Source organism: Saimiri boliviensis, chromosome 14 (genome assembly GCF_048565385.1).
Source record: "Saimiri boliviensis isolate mSaiBol1 chromosome 14, mSaiBol1.pri, whole genome shotgun sequence".
NCBI lineage: Eukaryota > Metazoa > Chordata > Mammalia > Primates > Cebidae > Saimiri > Saimiri boliviensis.
The window spans coordinates 36,219,589-36,243,770 of NC_133462.1; the positions used below are offsets into that span (position 1 = coordinate 36,219,589).

A 24,182-nucleotide genomic window follows, 5' to 3' on the forward strand; every position below is an offset into this window, starting at 1 on the left:
GCCTGAACTCAGGAGGTGGAGGTTGCGGTGAGCCGAGATTGCACCATTGCACTCCAGCCCGGGTAACAAGAGTGAAACTACGTCTCAAAAATAAATAAATAAATAAAAATTAGCTAGATGTGGTGGTGTACACCTGTGGTCCCAGCACCTTCAGGAGGCTGAGGTGGGAGGATTGCTTGAGCCCAGGAGTTTCCCAGCCTGGGTTATATAGCAAGACCCTGTCTGTAAAAAAATAAAATAAATAAATAAATAATTAGCTGGGTGTGGTGGCATGCACCTGTGGTCCCAGCTACTTGGGAGGCTGAGGCAGGAGAACTGCTTGAGCCCAGGAGTTCAAGGATGCAGTGACCAATGATCCTGCCATTGCACTTCAGCTTGGGTGACAGAGTGAGTCTCCACATAAAAAATTTTTTTTTTTTTTTTTTTTTTGAGACGGAGTTTCGCTCTTGTTACCCAGGCTGGAGTGCAATGGCGCGATCTCGGCTCATCGCAACCTCCGCCTCCTGGGTTCAGGCAATTCTCCTGCCTCAGCCTCCTGAGTAGCTGGGATTACAGGCACGCGCCACCACGCCCAGCTAGTTTTTTTGTATTTTTAGTAGAGATGGGGTTTCACATGTTGACCAGGATGGTCTCGATCTCTTGACCTCATGATCCACCCGCCTCGGCCTCCCAAAGTGCTGGGATTACAGGCTTGAGCCACCGCGCCCGGCCCTCTCCACATAAAAAATTTTAAGGCCAGACACTGTGGCTCATACCTGTATTCCCAGCACTTTGGGAAGCCGAGGCTGGTGAATCATCTGAGGTCAGGAGTTCGAGACCAGCCTGGTCAACATGGCGAAACCCCATCTCAACTAAAAATACAAAAATTAGCCAGGCATGGTGGCACATGCCAGTAATCCCAGCTACTCGGGAAGCTGAGGCAGGAGAACTGCCTGAACCTTGAAGGCAGAGGGTGCAGTGAGCCGAGATCGTGTGACCGCACTCCAGCCTGTGTGACAGAGCGAGACTTCATCTCAAAAATAATAAATGAATAAATAATTTTAAAATAGGTGTGATGGACAAATTATTGAACCTGAAAACAAAATAGTGTAAGTGTATGAATGTAAGCACATTTTCACGTTTCAGAAATTGCAACCTGGCAACTGGTATGCCGTGTGTGTGTGGGTTTTTTTAGACGAAATTTTTACTCTTGTTGCCGAGGCTAGAGTGCAATAGAGATCTCGGCTCACTGCAACCTCCACCTCCCGGGTTCAAGTGATTCTTCTGCCTCAGCTTCCCGAGTAGCTGGGATTACAGGCACCTGCTACCATGCCTGGCTAATTTTGTATTTTTAGTAGAGATGGGGTTTCTTCATGTTGGTCAGGCTGGTCTCAAACTTCCGACCTCAGGTGATCCACCCGCCTCAGCCTCCCACAGTGCTGGGGATACAGGCATGAACCACCCCACCCGGCCCAGGCCGTGCTATGCTTTCTTTGCATGCTGTTACCTTTTCTGACCATGAGGGCAACAGCCACCAGCCCAGAGAGGAGGAGGGCACCAGCCAGGCTCAGGGAGAGTGCCAAGATCCATGTAGGCACTGGAGAAAAATCAGAAAAGAGAGTAGGGAGGTCAGTGTTGTCTCTCCAGGTTACCTTTGCGTAGCTAGCCCTTACCCCCTAACCGCCAACAAGGAACATGAATGCAGTTGGACCCAGGAGATTTAGCAAACTTTGTGTCTGGCCAATCAGTATATCCCCTCCTCCTGGCTATTGTGATTGGGTCAGGATGAGCATGTAACCCCAGTGGAGCCAATGAGAGCTAACTCTGGGACTTTGGCAGGACCACTGGGAAAAGAGGTTTACTCCTCAGGCTAGCATTGCATTCCTAGGATAGATACCTTAGGTCAGGTGTGATGATTCATGCCTGTTATCCCAACACTTTGGGAGGCTTGGTAGAGAGGGTATCACTTGAGAGCAGGAGCTCAAGACCAGCCTAGCCAATACAAGGAAATCCATCTCTATTAAAAATATAAATAATAGGCTGGGCGCGGTGGATCAAGCCTGTAATCTCAGCACTTTGGGAGGCCGAGGCAGGTGGATCACGAGGTCAAGAGATCGAGACCATCCTGGTCAACATGGTGAAACCCCGTCTCTACTAAAAATACAAAACATTAGCTGGGCATGGTGGTGCGTGCTTGTAATCCCAGCTACTCAGGAGGCTGAGGCAGGAGAATTGCCTGAACCCAGAAGGCGGAGGTTGCGGTGAGCCGAGATCGCGCCATTGCACTCCAGCCTGGGTAACAAGAGGGAAACTCCGTCTCAAAATATATATATATATATATATATAAAAATAATTGGTGGGACTCAGTGGGTCATGCCTGTAACCCCAGCACTTTGGGAGGCCGAGGCAGGCAGATCACAAGGTCAGGAGATAGAGACCATCCTGGCTAACACGGTGAAACCCCGTCTCTACTAAAAATACAAAAAATTAGGCTGGGCGCGGTGGCTCAAGCCTGTAATCCCAGCACTTTGGGAGGCCGAGGCGGGTGGATCACGAAGTGAAGAGATCGAGACCATCCCGGTCAACATGGTGAAACCCCGTCTCTACTAAAAATACAAAAAATTAGCTGGGCATGGTGGCGTGTGCCTGCAGGAGAATTGCCTGAACCCAGGAGTCAGAGGTTGCGGTGAGCCGAGATCGTGCCATTGCACTCCAGCCTGGGTAAAAAGAGCAAAAACTCTGTCTCAAAAAAAAAAAAAAAAAAAAAAATTTAGCCGGGCATGGTGGCACACGCCTGTAGTCCCAGCTGCTCAGGAGGCTGAGGCAGGAGAATCTCTTGAACCCAGGAGGCAGAGGTTGCAGTGAGCCGAGATCGCTCCACTGCACTGCAGTATGGGCGACAGAGTCAAACTCTGTTTCTTTTTTTTTTAAATTGCATTTTAGGTTTTGGGGTACATGTGAAGAACATGCAAGATTGTTGCATAGGTACACGCATGGCAGTGTGGTTTTCTGCCTTCCGTCCCAAACTCTGTTTCTTTCTTTTTTTTTTTTTTGAGACGGAGTTTCGCTCTTGTTACCCAGGCTGGAGTGCAATGGCGCGATCTCGGCTCACCACAACCTCCGCCTCCTAGGTTCAGGCAATTCTCCTGCCTCAGCCTCCCGAGTAGCTGGGACTACAGGCATGCGCCACCATGCCCAGCTAATTTTTGTATTTTTAGTAGAGACGAGGTTTCACCATGTTGACCAGGATGGTCTCGATCTCTTGACCTCGTGATCCACCGGCCTCGGCCTCCCAAAGTGCTGGGATTACAGGTGTGAGCCACCGCGCCCGGCATCTGTTTCCAAAAAAAAAAAAAAAAAAAAGAGAGAGAGAGAGAATATATATCTGAAGCTGCAGGGCACAATCTTCCCACCATGTAGGGGAGAAACTACCTCAGAATAAGGAAAAAAAGAGTAGCTGAGAGGACAAATGCTTTCTGTCATTTTTCATCACCTACATCCAGCCATATCTGGTCAGCCATGTAAACTGACTTCAGCTCAGTGAACCGACAAACCCCCTCTTGTTAGTAGAGCCAGTTTGAGTCAGGTTTTTCATTACTTGCAGTCCGGGTGCCAGTGGTCAGATGACATCCACCCCTAGCCCAATGATAGACCCTGAGATCCACCCAGAAACCAGCCACACAGGCATCGGAGTGGCAGTTCCAGAGTCACCTTCTCGGCAAAGGACTTGGCTTCACCTTCCTGGAGAGAGAGGAGTTATCCTGACCCCAGGGGAGGCCAAGAGCTAAGCCCGGAGCGGGAAGAAGACAGGCGCTTGGTATTCTCACAATGTCAGGCCTTGTTCACTGATTCCTCTGGGGCAGAAGGGGTGTCGTCAGCTCCCACTCCAAGAGCACAAGGCCAAGGTGAGAGAAGGGGCCTTTGATGGAGGAGCCAGCAGCATGGAAGGACAGAGAACTGCTCTGTCATCACCTCACGTAGGCCCTGGCTGGCAACAAGATACTTTTTTTTTTTTTTTTTTTTTTTTGAGATAGAGTCTCGCTCTGTTGCCATGCCGGAGTGCAGTGATGCGATCTTGGCTCACTGCAACCTCTACTTCCTGGGTGGAAGCAATTCTCCTGCCTCAACCTCCTGAGTAGCTGGGACTACAGGTATGAACCATGCACCCAGCTGCTTTTTGTATTTTTAGTAGAGATGAGGTTTCACCCTGTTGGCGAGGACGGTCTTGATCTCTTGACCTCGTCGTGATCAACCTGCCTCAGCCTCTCAAAGTGTTGGGATTACAGGCATGAGCCACTGTGCCTGGCCCGATTCTTCATTGCAGTGAGAAAGTTCTTTTTATTTTATATTTATTTTTTTTAGAGACAGGGTTTCACTTCACTATGTTAGCCAGGATGGTCTTGATCTCCTGACCTTGTGATCTGCCTGCCTCAGTCTCCCAAAGTGCTGGGATTACAGGCATGAGGCACTACACCCGGCCTGAGAAAGTTCTTTTAAAAAATTTTTTTTTTTTTTTGGCCAGGCACGGTAGCTCACGCCTGTAAGCTACCATGGAAGCTATCTGTAAGCTACCTGGAAGCCAAGGTGGGCGGATCACTTGAGGTCCGGAGTTCAAGACCAGCCTGGCAAACATGGTGAAACCCCATCTCTACTAAAAATACAAAAATTAGGGGCTGAGCATGGTGGTTTACACCCATAATCCTAGCACTCTGGGAGGCTAAAGCAGGTGGATCATTGTGGGGAACACTCCTGTGTGAGACCCCTAAAAGGCGTGAGTCTCACTATATGGTGAGTTTGATCCCAAACACAGTTTCCTACTGGAGGCAGTCGAGCTATCCAGAAATATAGGAACTGAAAGATGAATGATCAGTTTCTAATATCAACCACAATATCGTTTTGGGCCTAAAACTATGCGTTGCTGCTAGACCGAGTAACCCCCTACCAGCAACCAGTTCCTGCTTTTAACCTTTTTATGACTTTAAGAATAAGTTTTTTTTTTTTTTTTTTTAATTATTATTTTTTTTGAGACGGAGTTTCGCTCTTGTTACCCAGGCTGGAGTGCAATGGCGCGATCTCGGCTCACCGCAACCTCCGCCTCCTGGGCTCAGGCAATTCTCCTGCCTCAGCCTCCTGAGAAGCTGGGATTACAGGCACGTGCCACCATGCCCAGCTAATTTTTTGTATCTTTAGTAGAGACGGGGTTTCACCATGTTGACCAGGATGGTCTCCATCTCTCAACCTCGAGCCCCCTTGCTTCCTGACGTTCCATCCCCCCTGCCCGCCTTCTCCCGCCGCCACCGCTGCCTTCCGCAGGCCGTTTCCACCAAGGAAAAGGAATCGTATCGTATTGTCCACCATGCAGAACCTCCATTCTTTCGACCCCTTTGCTGATGCAGATAAGGGTGATGACCTGCTTCCCACTGGCACTGAGGAGTATATCCATATAAGAAGTCAACAGAGAAACGGCAGGAAGACCCTTACTCTGTTCAAGTGATCGCTGATGATTATGATAAAAAGAAACTAGTGAAGGCGTTTAAGAAGTTTGCCTGCAATGGTACTATAATTGAGCATCCAGAACATGGAGAAGTAATTCAGCTACAGGGTGACCAACTCAAGAACATATGCCAGTTCCTCGTAGAGATTGGACTGGCTAAGGACGATCAGATGAAGGTTCATGGGTTTTAAGTGCTTGTGGCTCACTGAACCTTGAGTGAGGATTTCCTTGCAATGAGTAGAATTTCCCTTCTGTCCCTTGTCACAAGTTTAAAAACCTCATAGCTTGTATGATGTAACCATTTGGGGTCCGCTTTTAACTTGGACTAGTGTAACTCCTTCATGCAATAAACTGAAAAGAGCCATAAAAAAAAAAAAATTAGCCAAGCATGGTGGCCTGTACCTGTAGTCTCAGCTACTCGGGAGGCTGAGGCAGGAAAATCCTTTAAGCCTCAGAGGTGGAGGCTGCGGTGAGCCAAGATTGTGCCACTGCACTCCAAAAAAAAATTTTTTTTTTACAAACAGGGTCTTGTTCTGTCACCCAGGCTGGAGTGCAGTGGTGCGATCACGGCTCACTATATCCTCTACCTCCCCGGCTTAAGTGCTCCTCCTGCCTCAGCCTACTGGCACATGCCACCAAACCCTGCTAATTAACAAAAAAAATGTGGGGCCAGGCACGGTGGCTCATACCTGTAATCCCAATACTTTGGGAGGCTGAGGCGGGTGGATCATGAGGTCGAGAGATCAAGACCATCCTGGTCAACATGGTAAAACCCCGTCTCTACTAAAAATACAAAAAATTAGCTGGGCATGGTGGCACGTGCCTGTAATCCCAGCTACTCAGGAGGCTGAGGCAGGAGAATTGCCTGAACCCAGGAGGCGGAGGTTGTGGTGAGCCGAGATCGCGCCATTGCACTCCAGCCTGGGTAACAAGAGCGAAACTCCGTCTCAAAAAAAAAAAAAAAAATGTGGAGGAGCCAGGCACAGTAGCTCATGCCTGTAATTCCAGTAGTTTGGGAGGCTAAGGTGAGCAGATCACCTGAGGTCAGGAGTTTCAGACCAGCCTGGCCAACATGGTGAAAACCCATCTCTACTAAAATACAAAAATTAGCTGGGCATGGTGGCATACACCTGTAATCCCAGCTACTCGGGAGGCTGAGGCAGGAGAATCACTTGAACCCTGGAGGTGGAGACTGCAGTAAGCCAAGATCGAACCACTGCACTCCATCCTGAACAACAGAGCAAGATTCAGTCTCAAAAAAAAAAAAAAAAAAAAAAAAAATTGGGGGCCGGGCGTGGTAGCTCACGCCTGTAATCCCAACACTTTGGGAGGCCGAGGCGGGTGGATCATGAGGTCAAGAGATTGAGACCATCCTGGTCAACATGGTGAAACCCCGTCTCTACTAAAAATACAAAAAAAAATAGCTGGGCATGGTGGTGCGTGCCTGTAATCCCAGCTACTCAGGAGGCTGAGGCAGGAGAATTGCCTGAACCCAGGAGGCGGAGGTTGCGGTGAGCCGAGATCGCGCCATTGCACTCCAGCCTGGGTAACAAGAGCGAAACTCCGTCTTAAAAAAAAAAAAAAAAAAAAAAAAAGAAAGAAAAAAAATTATTGTTGGAGAGCCAGGTGCGGTGGTTCATGCCTGTAATTCCAGTACTCTGGGAAGCTGAATGGCAGGATCACTTGAGCCGAGTTCTAGACCAACCTAGACAACATAGTGAGACTCTGTCTTTATAAAAAACAGAAATATTAGCCAGGCATGGTTGTGCATGGCTGCAGCCCCAGCTATTAGAGAGGCTGAGAGGGGAGGACTGACAGAACCCAGGAAGTGGAGGCTGCAGTGAGCTGTGACTGCACCACTGCACTCTAGCCTGGTCAACAGAGCAAGATCCTCTTCTAAAAAAAATTAAAACGGGCCAGTTGCTGTGGCTCACACCTGTAATTCCAGCACTTTGGGAGGCCAAGACAGGTGGATCACTTGAGGTCAAGAGTTTGAGACCAGCCTGACCAACATGCTGAAACCCCATCTGTACCAAAAATACAAAATTAGCCAGGCATGGCAGTGTAGGCCTGTAATCCCAGTGACTTGGGAAGCTGAGAGGGGAGAATTTCTTGAATCCAGTGGGCAGAGGTTACATGAGCTGAGATCATGCCATTGCACTCCAGCCTAGGAAACAGAGCGAGACTCCATCTCTAAATAAAATAAAGTAAAATAAAATAAAATAAAATAAGATAAGTAATTCTTTTTTTTTTTTTTTTTTTTTTTTTTTTTTTTTTTTTGAGTCGGAGTTTCGCTCTTGTTACCCAGGCTGGAGTGCAATGGCACGATCTCGGCTCACCGCAACCTCCGCCTCCTGAGTTCAGGCAATTCTCCTGCCTCAGCCTCCTGAGTAGCTGGGATTACAGGCACGAGCCACCATGCCCAGCTAATTTTTTTTGTATTTTTAGTAGAGACGGGGTTTCACCATGTTGACCAGGATGGTCTCGATCTCTCGACCTCGTGATCCACCCGCCTCGGCCTCCCAAAGTGCTGGGATTACAGGCTTGAGCCACCGCGCCCGGCTAGTAATTCTTTTTCTTTCTTGGAGACAGGGTCTCACTATGTTGCCTAGGCTAATCTTGAACTCCTTGGCTCAAGCAATCCTCCCTCCTCAGCCTCCCAAAGTCCTGGGCTTACAGGTGTGAGCCACTGTACACCTGGCCAGGAAAGCTGTGACTGATGGTGACACAGAAGGCCACTGAGGGCTCCTCCCTTCTAATTCTTGACCCGTAACCCATGCCCAGCCTCCTCACTTAAAGACCAGAAGAGGACTTCAGCCCTGCCAAGGCCCCCATCTCACTCGGATGAAAAGCTAAACCTTGCTGTGGTCCACAAGCCCCCCTCGATCCTCCCGGTGGCCTCCCTGGCCTGCCTCTCCCCATTTTCCCCCTTGTTCGCCATCTACAGCCATACTGGGCTCCTCAGACACACCACGGAAGCTCCAGCCTCAGGAACTTTGCACAGCCTGTATCCTCTGCAGCGGGCGCCCTGGATATCCACGTGGTTGGCTCCTACTCATCCTTCAGTTCTTTGCTCAAATGCCACCTCCTCAGAGAGGGCTTCCCTGATTGCTCTATTCTACTTCAGAGTCCAGAGTGCTCACCATTACAACACGGGGCCAGTTGCCCTACTCTACTTCAAATGACATCCTCACCCAGGTGGATTTTAGCTGGTGCCCTGCTGACAGGTTGAATATATATTGGATTTCACGTTTATCATCTGTCCTCATCCACCTGGAATGTCAGCTGCAGGAAGGCAGGCCCAAGGACAGTGCCTGGTGCACAGTAATTGCTCAAATATCTTATGTGGCTGGTGCTGGGCATGGTGGCTCGAATCTGTAATCCTAGCTACTCTGGAGGCCAAGGTGGGAGGATCACTTGAGGGTGAGTTTAAGACTAACCTGGGCAACATCTTTTTTTTTTTTTTTTTTTTTTTTTTGAGACAGAGTCTTGTGTTGTCACCAGGTGCCAGGCTGGAGTGCAGTGGCATGATCGTGGCTCAATGCAACCTCTGCCTCCCCAGTTAAAGCAATTCTCCTGCCTCAGCCTCCCAAGTAGCTGGGAATACAGGTGTGTGTCCAGCTAATTTTTAATTTTTTTTAGTAGAGACGGGGTTTCACCATGTTGGCCAGGATGGTCTCGATCTCTTGACCTCGTGATCTGCCTGCCTCAGTCTCCCAAAGTGCTGGGATTACAGGCGTGAGCCACCATGCCCAGCCTTTTTCTTTAAGATAAGAGTCTTGCTCTATTGCCCAGGCTGGAGTGGAGAGGCACCATCTTGGCTCACTGTAACCTTTGCCTCCCGGGTTGAAATGATCCTCCTGCCTCAGCCTACCCAGTAGCTGGGATTACACATGCATGCCACCACGCCTGGCTAATTCTTGTATTTTTAGTAGAGATGGGGTTTTACCATGTTGGCCAGGCTGGTCTCAAACTCCTGACCTCAGGTGATCCACCTACCTCGGCCTTCCAAAGTGCTGGGGTTATAAGCATAAGCCACCATGTCTGGCCCTGGTCAACATCTTGAAATCCTCATCTCTAAAATAATTTTTAAAATCACCTGGGCATGTTGATGCACACCTACAGTCCCTGCTACTCAGGAGGCTGAGGTGGGAGGATCGATTGAGGCCAGGAATTTGAGGATGCAGTGAGCCATGTTTGTGTCACTGCCCACTAGTCTGGACAACCTTGTCTCATTAAAAACAACAACAACAACAACAAAAGTATGTAGCCAAGAGTGGAAGTAATGTGTATCACGGAGGTGCAATTCGTGGTTTTTGGAAGGCAATGGCATTCCAGAATGGCTACCTTTTACCTGTATACAAGGTGTACCTCCTGTGCCTCAGTTTCCTTATCTACAAAATGGGAAGAATCACAGCACCGATTTTGCTACCAGGACGGAGACGGACTGATTGACAATAAGACAGAGAAGAATGTGGAGTGGAGATGAGGCAAATGGTTCTTGACAGCTTTTAGCACCTGGATCTAGCCATACCTGAAGTCAGCCTTGTGAACTGACTTCAGCTCAGTGAAACAACACATCCACTTTTGGGCTGGCTGAGAATATGGAAAAGGAAAGACGAGTAAGTCCTGGCAGGGTATAAGCCTGGCTCTTTTTGGGAAAGCCTCCAAGCCAACAGTACATACAAGAGGTCCGTGTGAGAAAATGAAGCTCCTGGCGGTGAGATCCCACAGGAGGACCTTACCTGGGAAGGAGATGTTCACGGGCTCGCTGAGGTCTGACAGCTGGGGCTGGTTGTGCTCGCCTATCACGCCATACTGGCAATGGAAGGGTCCCCCTGGAGCCTCACTGCTGCCGCCACTCAGGTTGAACGTCACTCCACGCTGGTTCGCGGGGGCCTGCAGGAGCTGGACCACCTGCCCCCTTCGATACAGTGTGAAATTCGCTCCCGGGAAGTCCCCGGGGGCCACACATGAGATGTGGATGGGATCTTCTTGGCTGCTTGGGTGCGGGGGCACCAGCCGGATGGACGGTGGTGGGATCGCCAAGGAGCCTGCGGTGCAGAGGGTAAGGAGGTGGGTGGCTGCATGATGAGAGTGGAGGCTGACCTGGCTGTGTGGCCTTGGGCAAGCAGTCACCACCTCTAGGCCTTGTGTCTTCTATATGTTTGGAGGCTAGTGACACTACCCCACACTGCCTGGAACATGGTGAGGGCTCCCTGCAGTTGAATAAATTTTCTTTTTCTTTTTTTTTTTTTTTTTTTGAGTTAGATTGTCATTCTGGTGCCCAGGATGGAATGCAGTGGCATGATCTTGGCTTACTGCAAACGCCACCTCCTGGGTTCAAGTGATTCTTCAGCCTCCCAAATAGTTGGGAAAACAGGCATGTGCCAACACGCCCAGCCAGTTTATGTATATATTGTATATATATACACATACACACATACCCACACACACACACATACATATACACACACACATACACACACATATATATATGTGTGTGTATATATATGTATATATATAAATTTTTTTTTGAGACAAAGTCTCTGTCACCCAGGCTGGAGTGAAGAGGTGCAATCTCGGCTCACGGCAACCTCCGTCTCCCAGGTTCAAGTGATTCTCCTGCCTCAGTTTCCTGAGTAGCTGGGATGACAGGCACTACCCGTCATGCCTGGCTAATTTTTGTATTTTTAGTAGAGACAGGGTTTCACCATGTTGGTCAGGCTGGTGAACCTGGCTAGTTAATTTCACTTATTTTCTGTAGAGATGAGATCTCACCATGTTGCCAAGACTCTTCACCTCAAGTGATCCTCCCACCTTGGCCTCCCGTGAGCTGTGTCCTGAGTGGTGGGGATGGACCCATTTGGAGAGCTGGGGAAAGGCATTCCAGTAGAGGGGACAGCATAGGCAAAGGTCCAGGGAATAGAAGGGGCATGGGGGTATTTTTCAGATGAGTCTCACTCTGTTGCCAGGCTGGAGTGCAATGGCATGATCTTGGCTCATGGAAACCTCTGCCTCCTGGGTTCATGCAATTCTCCTGCCTCAGCCTCCCAAGTAGCTGGGATGACAGGCATGTGCCACCACATCCTGCTAATTTTTGTATTTTTTAGTAGAGATGGGGTTTCACCATGTTGGCCTGAATGGTCTCAATCTCTTGACCTCGTGATCCACCCTCCGTGGCCTCCCAAAGTGCTGGGATTACAAACATGAGCCACCGTGCCTGGCCCGAGGCGGGTGCTTAAGGAGCAGCCTAGGCCGGATGTGGTGGCTCACGCCGCCTGTAATCCCAACACACTCAGAGGCTAAGACGGGAGGACTGCCTGAGCCCAGGAGTTTGAGACTAGCCTGGGCAACAAAGTGAGACCCCATCTCTATTAAAAAACAAATACAGGCCGGGCGCGGTGACTCAAGCATGTAATCCAAGCACTTTGGAGGCCAAGGAGGGTGAATCACCTGAGGTCGGGAGTTCAAGACCAGCCTGACCAACATGGTGAAAGCCTGTCTTTAAAAAAAATAAATAAGGCCGGGCGCGGTGGCTCAAGCCTGTAATCCCAGCACTTTGGGAGGCCGAGGCGGGTGGATCACGAGGTCAAGAGATTGAGACCATCCTGGCCAACACAGTGAAACCCCGTCTCTACTAAAAATACAAAAAATTAGCTGGGCGTGGTGGCGCGTGCCTGTAATCCCAGCTACTCGAGAGGCTGAGGCAGGAGAATTGCCTGAGCCCAGGAGGCGGAGGTTGCGGTGAGCCGAGATCGCGCCATTGCACTCCAGCCTGGGTAACAAGAGCGAAACTCCGTCTCAAAAAAAATAAATAAATAAAAATAAATAAATAAAATATAAATATAAAAAATGGAGCAGTGAGGAAGCCATCATGGCAGGAGGGGGTGAGGGAGTGGGAGGGCAGGAGAAGGAAGGGCAAAGGACTTTTATCTCCTTTCCCAGGCTGGGGTGAGGAATATGGATGCTGGAGCATGGCTTCCTGCAGGATGAAGTCTCCCGGGGACCCGCCTCTCGTCCGACTGCCCGCAGGCTTCTGAGCAGAGTGTCTGGCCAGGTGTGGTCTACACAAGCCTTCCCTTGTCCAGCCTCCAACCCTTACGTACCCCTGCCACACTGATATCCGCCTAGCTATACCCTCCTGCTGCCCCAACCCTCAAAGAGCCTTCAGAGACCAAGCCGGGCTGAGTCATGGGGTGTGGGCATAGCTGACTCCAGAGGGGTAGAATTCCTGATATTCCTGAACTTGGGGGTAATGAGGAGCCTAACAAGAAAAAAGCAACACTGCCAGAGAGTTCCCAAGGCTCACGGGCAAACCCATCTGCCCAGGACTCAGCCTCCTCGATGCCCTGGGAATGACAGCCCGTGCACTGGTTTCTGCCCCTAGAGCGGCAAGGTGGACAGGGGATGCGGGAAGAGGCGTGGAGGAACTGAAAGGGGGGCTTCAGACTCACCAGCTGCAAACAGCAAGATGGTCCAGGGCATCTCTTCCTGGCGTTTGGCTGGGAAATCCGGCTGAGGCCAGAGGGGCCCAAGGCTCCCCACCAACTCCTCCTATGAGGCCAGATCGGGGAAAGGAGAACCACGGTGATTCTCGAGCTGAGTTTCCTCACTGGCAGGAAGTTGCACACACAGGCTTGGGCAGCCAGAGGGACTCTCTGCTCTCCCCACCCCTTCCCCAAACACACATCAGACCCGCGCACACTCTCTGACTGTGGTTCTTCAGATTAGAGGAGAAAAAATGGATGAGATGGTTAGGTGGTTTTCACAGTTTTTTCTCCTCCCCTCCTTTTTTTTTTTTGAGACAGAGTCTCATTCTGTTACCAGGCTGGACTGCAGTGGCATGATGTCAGTTCACTGCAACCTCTGCCTCCCAGGTTCAAGCCGTTCTCCTGCCTCAGCCTCCTGAGTAGCTGGGACTAGAGGCACGCGCCACCATGCCCAGCTAATTTTTGTATTTTTATTTTTTAATTTTTAAAAAATTAAAAAAAGATTTTTTTAAAAGATGGGGTTTCGGCCGGGCGCGGTGGCTCAAGCCTCTAATCCCAGCATTTTGGGAGGCCGAGGCGGGTGGATCACGAGGTCAAGAGATCGAGACCATCCTGATCAACATGGTGAAACCCCGTCTCTACTAAAAATACTAAAAATTAGCTGGGCATGGTGGCACGTGCCTGTAATCCCAGCTACTCAGGAGGCTGAGGCAGGAGAATTGCCTGAACCCAGGAGGCGGAGGTTGCGGTGAGCCGAGATCGCGCCATTGCACTCCAGCCTGGGCAACAAGAGCGAAACTCCGTCTCAAAAAAAAAAAAAGATGGGGTTTCACCATGTTGGTCAGGCTGGTCTTGAACTCTCGACCTCAGGTGATCCACCTGCCTTGGCGTTCAAAGTGCTTGGATTACAGGCATGAGCCACCACGCCCGGCTAATTTTTGTATTTTTAGTAAAGATGGGGTTTCACCATGTTAGCCAGGATGGTCTCGATCTCGACCTAATGATCCACATGGCTTGGCCTCCCAAAGTGCTGGGATTACAAGCATGAGCTACCACGCCCAGTCTTTTCTCTCTCCTAAAAGAACTCCAGGGAATGAGACAGGGTGACAGCAGTGGAGTGTTTGTGAAACCCACGCCCAAGACACAAACCACAGCCTAACCAGCACCAAGATTTAAACAAATATGGGCAGGAGTGAGAAGGTATGGTAGTCAGGGCTTGGCCTCTGTGACCTCAGGCATGGCTTGCCTTCTTTGAGGCCTCAGTATACTGCTCTGCACAATGGGGCTAAGAGTAGTAGACATTAGGCCGAGAGCAGTGGCTCATGCCTGTAATCCCAGCACTGGGAGGCTGAGGCAGGTGGATCACCTGAGGTCAGGCGTTTGAGACCAGCCTGACATGGTGAAACCCTGTCTCTACTAAATACAAAAAAATTAGCCAGGCATGGTAGCACATGCCTGTAATCCCAGTTACTCGGGAGGTTGAGGCAGGAGAATCACTTGAACCCAGCAGGCAGAGACTGTGGTGAGCTGACATTGCGCCATTGCACTCCAGCCTGGGCAACAAGAGCGAAACTCCATCTCAGAAAAAAAGGGTAGGTGTGGTGGTTCACACCTGTAACCCTCGTACTTTGGGAGGCTGAGGCAAGTGGATCATGAGATCAGGAGATCGAGACCATCCTGGCCAGCATGCTGAAACCCCATCTCTACTAAAAATGCAAAAATTAGCTGGGCGTGGTGGCAGATGCCTGTAATTCCAGCTATTTGGAAGGCTGAGGCAGAAGAATAGCTTGAACTTGGGAGGCGGAGGTTGCAGTGAGCTGAGATTGCACCACTGCACTCCAGCCTGGGCAATAGAGCAAGACTGTCTCAAAAAAAAAAAAAAAAAAAAAAAAAAAAAGAGTAGTGGAGATTAGATTCAAAGAACTTGTAGTATGAAATGCAATGCCTAGTGGGTAGTGAGTACTCATAAGGAAAGTTACATGGAGGAAAAAGACTCAGAAATTTGATCAGCCACCTGAAAGGGAATACTAGTTCCAGATCAATTCTAGATATAATTTGTGATATATTTCATAGGGTAAACTGCCTCCTGTTTCAGCCCCGAAACTTCCATGTTTCTCTTACTACTGGGTTTGCATTTATCTTTTCTGTTTAAGCTAAGCAGGTCTGCTTGGAGCTTTGGACCCAGGAAGGATGTGGCACGTGGTCATCAAACTCCAAAAAGTGTCATTAGAGTGAAGTTTTTTCTTTGGACACAGAAAGCTCATTCCAACCTCAGGGCCTTTGCACACAGTATTTCCCCAGCCTGGAATACAATTCTATCACCCTGGGCAAATCCTGTTTCTCCTACAGGTCTCAGGTCTCAGTTTAAAAGTATCACTTCTAGGAAAACTTTCCAGACCCTCTGGACTTAGAACAATCCCCTAGCTAAATTCTCCTACAGTGCCCTGTATTATTCCTTTATTCCAATTGGCATGCTTGTATCTTCAAGGAATTTGCTCATTTCATTAAAGTTGTCAAACGTATTGGTGTAAAGTTGTTCATATTTCCTTACTGTCCTTTTAATCTCTGTAGGGTCTGTAGTGATGTTCCTTCTTTCACTCCTGAAAACAGAAATTAGTGAAGTCTATCTCCTTGTCTCTTAATGGTCTTGCTAGAAGCTAATCATTGCTACTGACCTTTCTGAAGTGTCACAGTTTGACTCTGTTGTTTTATTTTCTGGTTTTTTTTTTTAATTGCCTTTTGGCATGACTTTGTTCTTTTCTTTTTGTCCCCTTATGTTCAATTAGCTCTTCTTTTCCTAGCTCACTTTTATTTAAACTTCAAAAGCAGGCATTTGTATTAATAGTTTTTTTTTTTTAAAGACGGGGTTTCACCATGTTGGTCAGGCTGGTCTTGAACTCCCAACCTCAGGTGATCCACCTGCCTTGGCCTCCAAAGTGTTTGGATTACAGGCGTGAGCCACCATGCCCGGCCATTAATAGCTTCTTAAGATAAATGCTTTAAAAAGTGTGTGCTGAAGAAAAGAAATGAAAAGACAGTTTTTTTTTTTGTTTTTTTTTTTTTTAAGAGACAGAATTTCGCTCTTGCTGCCCAGGCTGGAGTGCGGCGATAGCGCCATCTTGGCTCATTGCAACCTTCGCCTCCCAGGTTCAAGTGATTCTCCTGCCTCAGCCTCCTGAGTAGCTGGGATTATAGGCATGCACCACCATACCTGGCTAATTTTGTATTTTCAGTAGTGATGGGGTTTCTCCATGTTGGTCAGGCTGGTCTTGAACTCCTGACTTCAGGTAATCCACCTGCCTCAGCCCCCCAAAGTGCTGAGATTACAGGTATGAGCCACTGTACCCGGCCAACTCTTTTTAAATTTTTTTGTTTTCACCTGGGTGCAGGTGAGTTAAGGCCGAAAAGGGCCTGTTTGTTTTTTAGATGGGAGTATTACTCTTTTGCCCCGGCTGGAGTGCAATAGCATGATCTCTTGGCTCACTGTAACTTCTGCCTCCCAAGTTCAAGTGATTCTTCTGCCTCAGCTCCAGAGTAGCTTGGATTACTGGTGCCTGTTATCATGCCCTGCTAATTTTTTGTATTTTTAGTAGAGATGGAATTTCATCATGTTGGCCAGGATTGCCTCCATCTCTAGACCTTGTGATCTGCCCACATTGGCCTCCCAAAGTGCTGGGATTACAGGCGTAAGTCACTTTCAAGATTTTTCTTTTTTAAAATAGAGATGGGGACTTGATACGTTGTCCAGGTTGGTCATGAACTCCTGAACTCAAGCAATCCTCTTACCTTGGCCTCCCAAAGTGCTGGGATTACAAGCGTGAGCCACCATGCCTGGCCTTCATCATTTTTTCTTTACTTTTTTTTTTGAGACACGGTCTCACTTTGTTGCCCGGGCTGGAGCGCAGTGGCATGATCTCAGCGCACTGCAACATCCACCTTCTGGGTTTAAGCAATTCTCCTGCCTCAGCTTTGTGAGTAGCTGGAATTACAGGTGTATGCCACTATGGCTGGCTAAGTTTGTATTTTTGGTCGAGACAGTCGAGTTTTGTATTTCAACATGTTGGCCACGCTGATTTTGAACTCCTGACCTCAAATGATCCGTCGACCTCCTGAAGTCCTAGGATTATAGGCATGAGCCACCATGCCTGGCCTTCATGATTTCTTAACACAGCTTTCCTCCTCCTCCAGCAGCACAGGGATGGGGTCTGTGTTGTCACCTGCGGTGTCCCCAGTGTCTCTCACCGTGCTAGGCACATCATAAATATTTCTCCGTCATCTGACCTGACAGTGAAAAAAACATCCATTCAAGCCACTTTTATGGCTGTATGCTGGGTGCATAGGAGATGGAGTTAAAAGAGATTCCTGGCTTATTTTTCCCCCCCAATCGAGTACTGAGCATCATAACGTTCCCAGAATTGTGCCAGAGACATCAGGATGAATGCAAACAGCTCCTGCCCTCAAGGAGCTCAGAGTTCAGGAAGAGCCAGACAAAAAGACAAGGAGAATCCAGTGGCGAAATGCAGCAACAGAGGCAGTGGCTGAGGGGGCCCAACCCAGCTACAGCAGGGTCAGGGAAGGCTTTTGATTGACATTGATAGCAGCAGGAAGCCAATGCCTAGGCACATGGAGGGGGTCCCCAGTTGAAACCCCATCTCCAAGGCAAAGACAGTTTAAAGCCTGAAAGTCAAGCTACAAGTCAAATCCAGGCACTGGACTGAGAACGTGTCTTCCCGTTTGGCACGCTTTCTTCTGATTGATCCCCAGCCTTCACCTATTGTACATGTACCTACACTTTCCTAATTGGTTTTCTTATTTATTTATTTATTTTTGAGACAGAGTTTTGCTTCATTGCCAGGTGCCAGGCTGGAGTGCAGTGGCGCAATCTCGGCTCACTGCAACCTCTGCCTCCCGGGTTCAAGCAATTTTCCTGCCTCAGCCTCCCAAGTAGCTGGGACTACAGGTGTGCACCACCACGCCCAGCTAATTTTTGTATTTTTAGTAGAGATGGGGTTTCACCATGTTGGTCAGGATGGTCTCAATCTCTTGACCTCGTGATCTGCCCACCTTGGCCTCTCAAAGTGCTGTGATTACAGGCGTGAGCCACTGCGCCCAGCCCCTAATTGGTTTTCTATACTGATGTGCCCACTTTGGAGTGGTGTCTTTTTTGCATACTCACAAACCAATCAGCACACACTCCCCAGTGTGAGTCCATAACAAGCCTCGGACCCAGCCACACTCCCACAACCCCCTTGTCTCCTCTATGCTGAGAGCTCTTGTTTCACTCAAAACAATTCTCCTCCTGCCATCCTCACCCTTCAGTTGACAGTGTTTCCTCATTCTTCTTGGATGCAGGACAAGAGCTCGGGAACCACTGACTGCAGGTACAAGCTATAACACAGGAAGGCTGAGTGGGCAGGGTGCCTCCAATGGCAGGCCCTCCTGGGTGTGTGTGTAGGGAAGGCATCACCCACCATAGATGTCCGTGGTTGGCAAAGTGGCTGAGAAAATTCCTGAGTCAATATGGTGCAGGAATCTACAACCTGGAATTCTGGGTTTTGTTTTTTTTGAGACAGGGTCTCTCTGTTGCACAGGCTAGGCTGGAGTGCAGTAGGGCAATCATGGCTCACTGAAGCCTCAACCTCTTGGGCTCAAGCGATCCTGCTGCCTCAGGTTCTTGTGTTGCTGGAACTACAGGTGCATGCGACCATGCCCAGCTAATTAAAAAAATTTTTTTTGTAGAGATAGGATCTCACTCTGTTGCCCAGGCTGGTCTTAAACTCCTGGGCTCAAGCAATCCTCTGAACTTGGCCTCCCAAAGTGCTGGGATTACAGGTGTGAACCACCGCATCTGGCTTGGACAGTGTCTGTTTTATTGACTGTCAGATGCCTGGTGAATAATTAGGGAGGAGAGTTTTGGGTTTTGTTTACTCAAGGCATATGAATCGCCCATTCATACTCCAGAGGTCAGTGAGAGTAGCGGAGTGGAGAGCTCCAGGCACCTGAACTTGCACAGAAACATTGAAAAAACCGGCAAAAAAAAAAAAAAAAACCTGTCAGAATTGACTGTATTTGAGCTCTAGTGTTAAATAAAAATGACTGAAGGACATTGTTTTAGACTGTTTCTACACTGAGCCCCAACAGAGAAGACTAAAAATCAAAATGGAGTCACTCATGCTAAAGCTCTACATCACCAAACTGAAACTGAGCTGTTTTCTGATCTTCCTCATGACGGCTGCCTGATTCTAGTCTATGATCACAAATAAAGCCAACTGAGATATTTAACTGAATTGGTTCTAATTAATTGTCATTTTGTCCTTTGACACTGGAGAATCAAGGTTTTTTTGTTTTTGAGACAGAATCTTGCTTTGTTGCATCTCAGCCAGAGGGCAATGGCACGATCTCAGCTCACTGCAACCTCCGCCTCTTGGGTTCAACCTCCTCTCGTCTCAGCCTCCTGAGTAGCTGGGATTACAGGTGTGCGCCACCATACTCGGCTAATTTTTGTATTTTTAGTAGAGATGGGGTTTCACCATGTTGGCCAGACAGGTCTCAAACTCCTGACCTCAGGTCATCTGCCCTCCTCAGCCTCCCAAACGGCTGGGATTACAGGTATGAGCCACTGAGCCCAGCTGGGAAAATCAAGGTTTGTGCCAACCGAACGAAAACTGAATGGCGAAAAAAGTACCTTGACTGGCAGGAAAGCTCCACGGTGTTTTCACCTGCCCTTGACCCATGTCCTTCGCCAGCACTGCAGAAGTCTTGAAGACACGCCGGGCATGGTGGCTCACACCTGTAATTCCAGCACTTTGGGAGGCTGAGGTGGGTGGATCATGAGGTCAGGAGATCGAGACTATCCTGGCCAACATGGTGAAACCCCATTTCTACTAAAAATACAAAAATTAGCTGGGCGTGGTAGTGTTTACCTATAATCTCAGCTACCTGGGAGGCTGAGGCAGGAGAACTGCTTGAACCAGGGAGTCAGAGGTTGCAGTGAGTGAGATTGCGCCACTGCACTCCAGCCTAGCCACAGAGCAAGACTCTGTCTCAAAAAAAAAAAAGAAGTCTTGAAGACAGCGGCCTGTGTTCCCAGTCCTGGTTCCTTCTAGAGCAGAGCAGTCCCCATTCGAAAAGTAGTCATATGTCACATGATGACAATTCCATCAGTGGTGCATCACACAGACAGTGTTGTTCTCATAGATGACCTTGCCATATTTTTACTGTATCATTTTATGTTTAGATATACAAATACATTAAGTGTTACAGTTACCTACAAACTTCAGTACAGGAACATGCTAGAGGTTTGAATCCTAGAATTAATAGGCCATGCCTTATAGGAGTGTAGTCAGCTATCCATCAACGTTATGTAGGTACATTCCGTGATGTTCACACAATGATGAAATTGCTTAATGATGCATTTCTCAGAAAAAAAAAATATATATATATGTATATATATACATATACATATTTGAGACATGGTCTCACTCTGTCACCCAGGTAGGAGTGCTGTGGTGTGATTATAGCTCACTGCAGCCAGGACTCCTTGGGCTCAGGTGATCCTCCCATCTCAGCCTCCCTAGTAGCTGGGATGACAGATGTGTCTCACCATGCCCAGATAATTTTTGTAGTTTTTGTAGTCTCGTGGTTTTGCCATATTGCCCAGGCTGGTCTCATTTCCTAGACTCAAGTGATCTGCCTGCCTCAGCCTCCCAAAGTGGTGTTAGTCTTCAACTTAGAGAGCCTGGGGTGAAAAGCTACGGTGAAAGTTTCTTTGGGCAGGCCAGGTACAGTGGCTCATGCCTGTAATCCCAATGTGAGCCACCATGCCCGCCCGCCAACCCCCTCTTTTTTTTTTTTTTTTTTTTTTTTGAGACAGAGTTTTGCTGTTGTTGCAGGCTGGAGTGCAATGGCACGATCTCAGCTTACCCCAACATCCACCTCCTGGGTTCAAGCGATTCTCCTACCTCAGCCTCCTCAGTAGCTGGGATTACAGGCATGTGCCACCAAGCCTGGCTAATTTCTTTCTTTTTTTTTTTTTTGAGACAGAGCCTCGCTCTGTTGCCCAGGCTGGAATGCAGTGGCATGATCTCGACTCACTGCAACCTCTGCCGCCTGGGTTCAAGAGATTCTCCTGTCTCAGCCTCCTGAGTAGCTGGGATTACAGGTGTGTGCCACCACACCCAGCTAATTTTTGTATTATTAGTAGAGACAGAATTTCACCATGTTGGCCAGACTGGTCTCAAACTCCTTACCTCAGGTGATCTGCCCACCTCAGCCTCCCAAAGTGCTAGGATTACATGCATGAGCCACTGTGCCCGGCTTAATTTTGTAGTTTTAGTAGAGTTGGGATTTCTCCATGTTGGTCAGGCTGGTTTCGATCTCCCAACCTCAGGTGATCTGCCCGCCTCAGCCTCCCAAAGTGCTGGGATTATAGGCATGAGCCACTGCATCTGGCCTTTTTGTCTTTTTAAAAGTATCCCCATTGTTAAGCCAGGCATGACTATATTGTGTTGGTCTGTTCTAATATGTCTGCAAGCTACAGAAGGATTGACTCAAGGTGCTCGTCTTCAATTCAAAATGCATTCCTTGAAAACACTGTAGAGGGAAGGAAGAACCCACACCTGCCAGGGACAAAAGACTATGATGGAAGAAAACTACAGATGAGCCGAAGCCTGGGATGAAATGCTGCGGTGAAAGTTTCTCTGGGCAATGAGAGCCTACTAAAGGCACATATATATACTGAATTATTTATTTATTTATTATTTTAGATGGAGTCTCGCTCTGCCTCCCAGGCTGGAGTACAGTAGCGCAGTCTTGGCTCACTGCAACCTCCACCTCTCAGGTTCAAGCGATTCTCCTGCCTCAGCCTCCCTAGCTAGGATTACAGGCACCCATGTATTGGCACCAAGTCCAGCTAATTTTTGCATTTTTAGTAGAGATGGGGTTTCACTATGTTGGCCAGGCTGGTCTCTAACTTCTGACCTCAGGTGATCCATCAGCCTTGGCCTCCCAAAGTGCTGGGATTACAGGCATGAGGCACCGTGCCTGGCCTATACTGAAGAATTTAGAACGCAATGTGCATGCCCCCTGAAGTCCCTAAACTGTCACCTCTGGCGGATCACTAGGCTCAGCATAAGCAGGAAGTAAAGGCTGAAGTGGGGTTGTCAGCATCCTGCTTAAGCCCTGGAGTATCCTCTCACAGACCTACAGACAGTGGGAAAGGGTATTTTGTGTGTGTGTTCATGCGACAGGATCTCACTGTTACCCAGGCTGGAGTGCAATGGCGCGATCTCGGCTCACCGCAACCTCCGCCTCCTGGGTTCAGGCAATTCTCCTGCCTCAGCCTCCTGAGTAGCTTGGATTACAGGCATGTGCCACCATGCCCAGCTAATGTTTTGTATTTTTAGTAGAGACGGGGTTTCACCATGTTGGCCAGGATGGTCTCGATCTCTTGACCTCGTGATCCACCCGCCTCCGCCTCCCGAAGTGCTGGGATTACAGGCTTGAGCCACCGCGCCCGGCCTAACAACCTAATTTTTAAATGGGCAAAAGACATTAACAGATTTCTTTCCAAAGAAGATATACACATGACCAAGAAGCAGACAAAAAGATGCTTACTTAACCTTACTATTCATTAGGAAAATGCACATACACTAGGTTGGCTATTAAAAACAAAACAAAAAAAACAGGCTGGGCGTGGTGGCTCATGCCTGTAATCCCAGCACTTTGGGAGACTGAGGTGGGCAGATCACTTGAGGCCAGGAGTTCGAGACCAACTTGGGCAACATGGAATAAACCCTGTCTCTATTATAAACACAAAAATTAGCTTGGCGTGGTGCTGCGAGCCTATAAGCCCAGCTACTTGGGAGGCTGAGACATGAGAATCACTTGAACTTGGGAGATGGAGGTTGCATCCAGCCTCCATCTCTTACTGCACTCCAGCCTAAGTGAAGGAGTGAGACTCTGTTGCAAGAAAAAAAAAAAAAAAAAAGAAATAAAGAAACCAAACGGAAAATAAAAAGTATTGGTGAGAACGTGGAGAAACTGGAACCCTCATACATGGTTGGTGGGAATGGAAAACAGCAGAGCTGCTGGGAAAAACACTGGTTCCTCAAAAAGTTAAACATAAAAATACTATAGGGTCCAGCAATTCCACCACTAGATCTATACCCCAAAGAACTGAAAGCAGGTAATCAAATACACATACATATATGTTAACAGCAGCAGTACTCACCATAGCTAAAAGGTTGAAATAATCCTACTGTCAATCAATAATGAATGGCTAAAGAAACTGTGGGGCCAGGCACAGTGACGCACAACCTTACAGCGCTTTGGGTAGTGAGCCAGGAGAATCACTTAAGCCCAGGAGTTAAAGACCAGCCTGGGTAACATATGGAGGCTGGTATGTCGCTATAAAAAATAATTAGGCAGGTGTAGTCCCAGCTACTTGGGAGGCTGAGGTGGATCACTTGAGGCGGGGAAGTGGAGGGTGCGGTGAGCTGTGATCATACCACTGCACTCCAGCTTGAGTGACAAGAGTGAGACTGTCTCAAAAAAAAAAGAAAGAAAGAAAGAAAAAGAAAAAAATTGAAACTGTGGTTTGTGCATACAATGGAATACTACTCAGCCATAAAAAGGAATTAAATATTGATACGTGGACTAACCCTAGAAATATGCTAAGCAAAAGAAGTTAAATACAAATGGCGACACATTGTCTGCTTCCATTCATATGACATTTAGAGACGGAAAGCAGATTGCTGGTTGCCAGAGGCTGGGGGCGAAGTGGAATGAGGAGTTGATACAGGAAGTAGGAAGAAATTGTTTAGGCAGATAGTGACGGCAGAGTCCTCAGCAGAATTTCTTTTCTTTTTTTGAGACAGAGTCTCGCTCTGTTGCCAGCTGCCAGGCTAGACCACAGTGTCGCAATCTTGGCTCACTGCAACCTCCGCCTTCTGGGTTCAAGCACTTCTCCTGCCTCAGCCTCCCGAGTAGCTGGGACTACAGGCGCACACCACTACGCCCAGCTAATTTTTGTATTTTAGTAGAGATGGGGTTTCACTATGTTGGCCAGGGTGGTCTCTATCTCTTGACCTCGTGATCCGCCCACCTCGGCCTTCCAAAATGCTGGGATTACAGGAGTGAGCCACGGCAACTGGCCCAGAATTTCTTTTCTAACAGAAAGTAGCCCCACCTCGGCCAGGCGCGGGTGCTCATGCCTG

The 24,182-nt window shown here is 48.4% G+C and overlaps 1 protein-coding gene and 1 pseudogene across 1 annotated transcript in view; one reads left to right on the forward strand and one right to left on the reverse strand.

Moving 5' to 3' along the window:
- The window catches only part of C14H19orf38 (chromosome 14 C19orf38 homolog), a 43,573-nt gene that overhangs the window by 16,854 nt on the left and 2,537 nt on the right, over positions 1–24,182 (reverse strand). The window contains exons 2-5 of the mRNA XM_074384624.1: positions 17,055–17,247; positions 12,931–13,030; positions 10,219–10,527; positions 1,487–1,576 (exon numbers count right to left, since the gene is read on the reverse strand). Of these exons, the coding sequence (XP_074240725.1) occupies positions 1,487–1,576; positions 10,219–10,527; positions 12,931–13,030; positions 17,055–17,099 (544 nt within the window). The 5' untranslated portion in view covers positions 17,100–17,247. The remainder of the gene's footprint in view (positions 1–1,486; positions 1,577–10,218; positions 10,528–12,930; positions 13,031–17,054; positions 17,248–24,182) is intronic.
- LOC120362815 (eukaryotic translation initiation factor 1 pseudogene) lies at positions 3,624–5,924 on the forward strand (annotated as a pseudogene).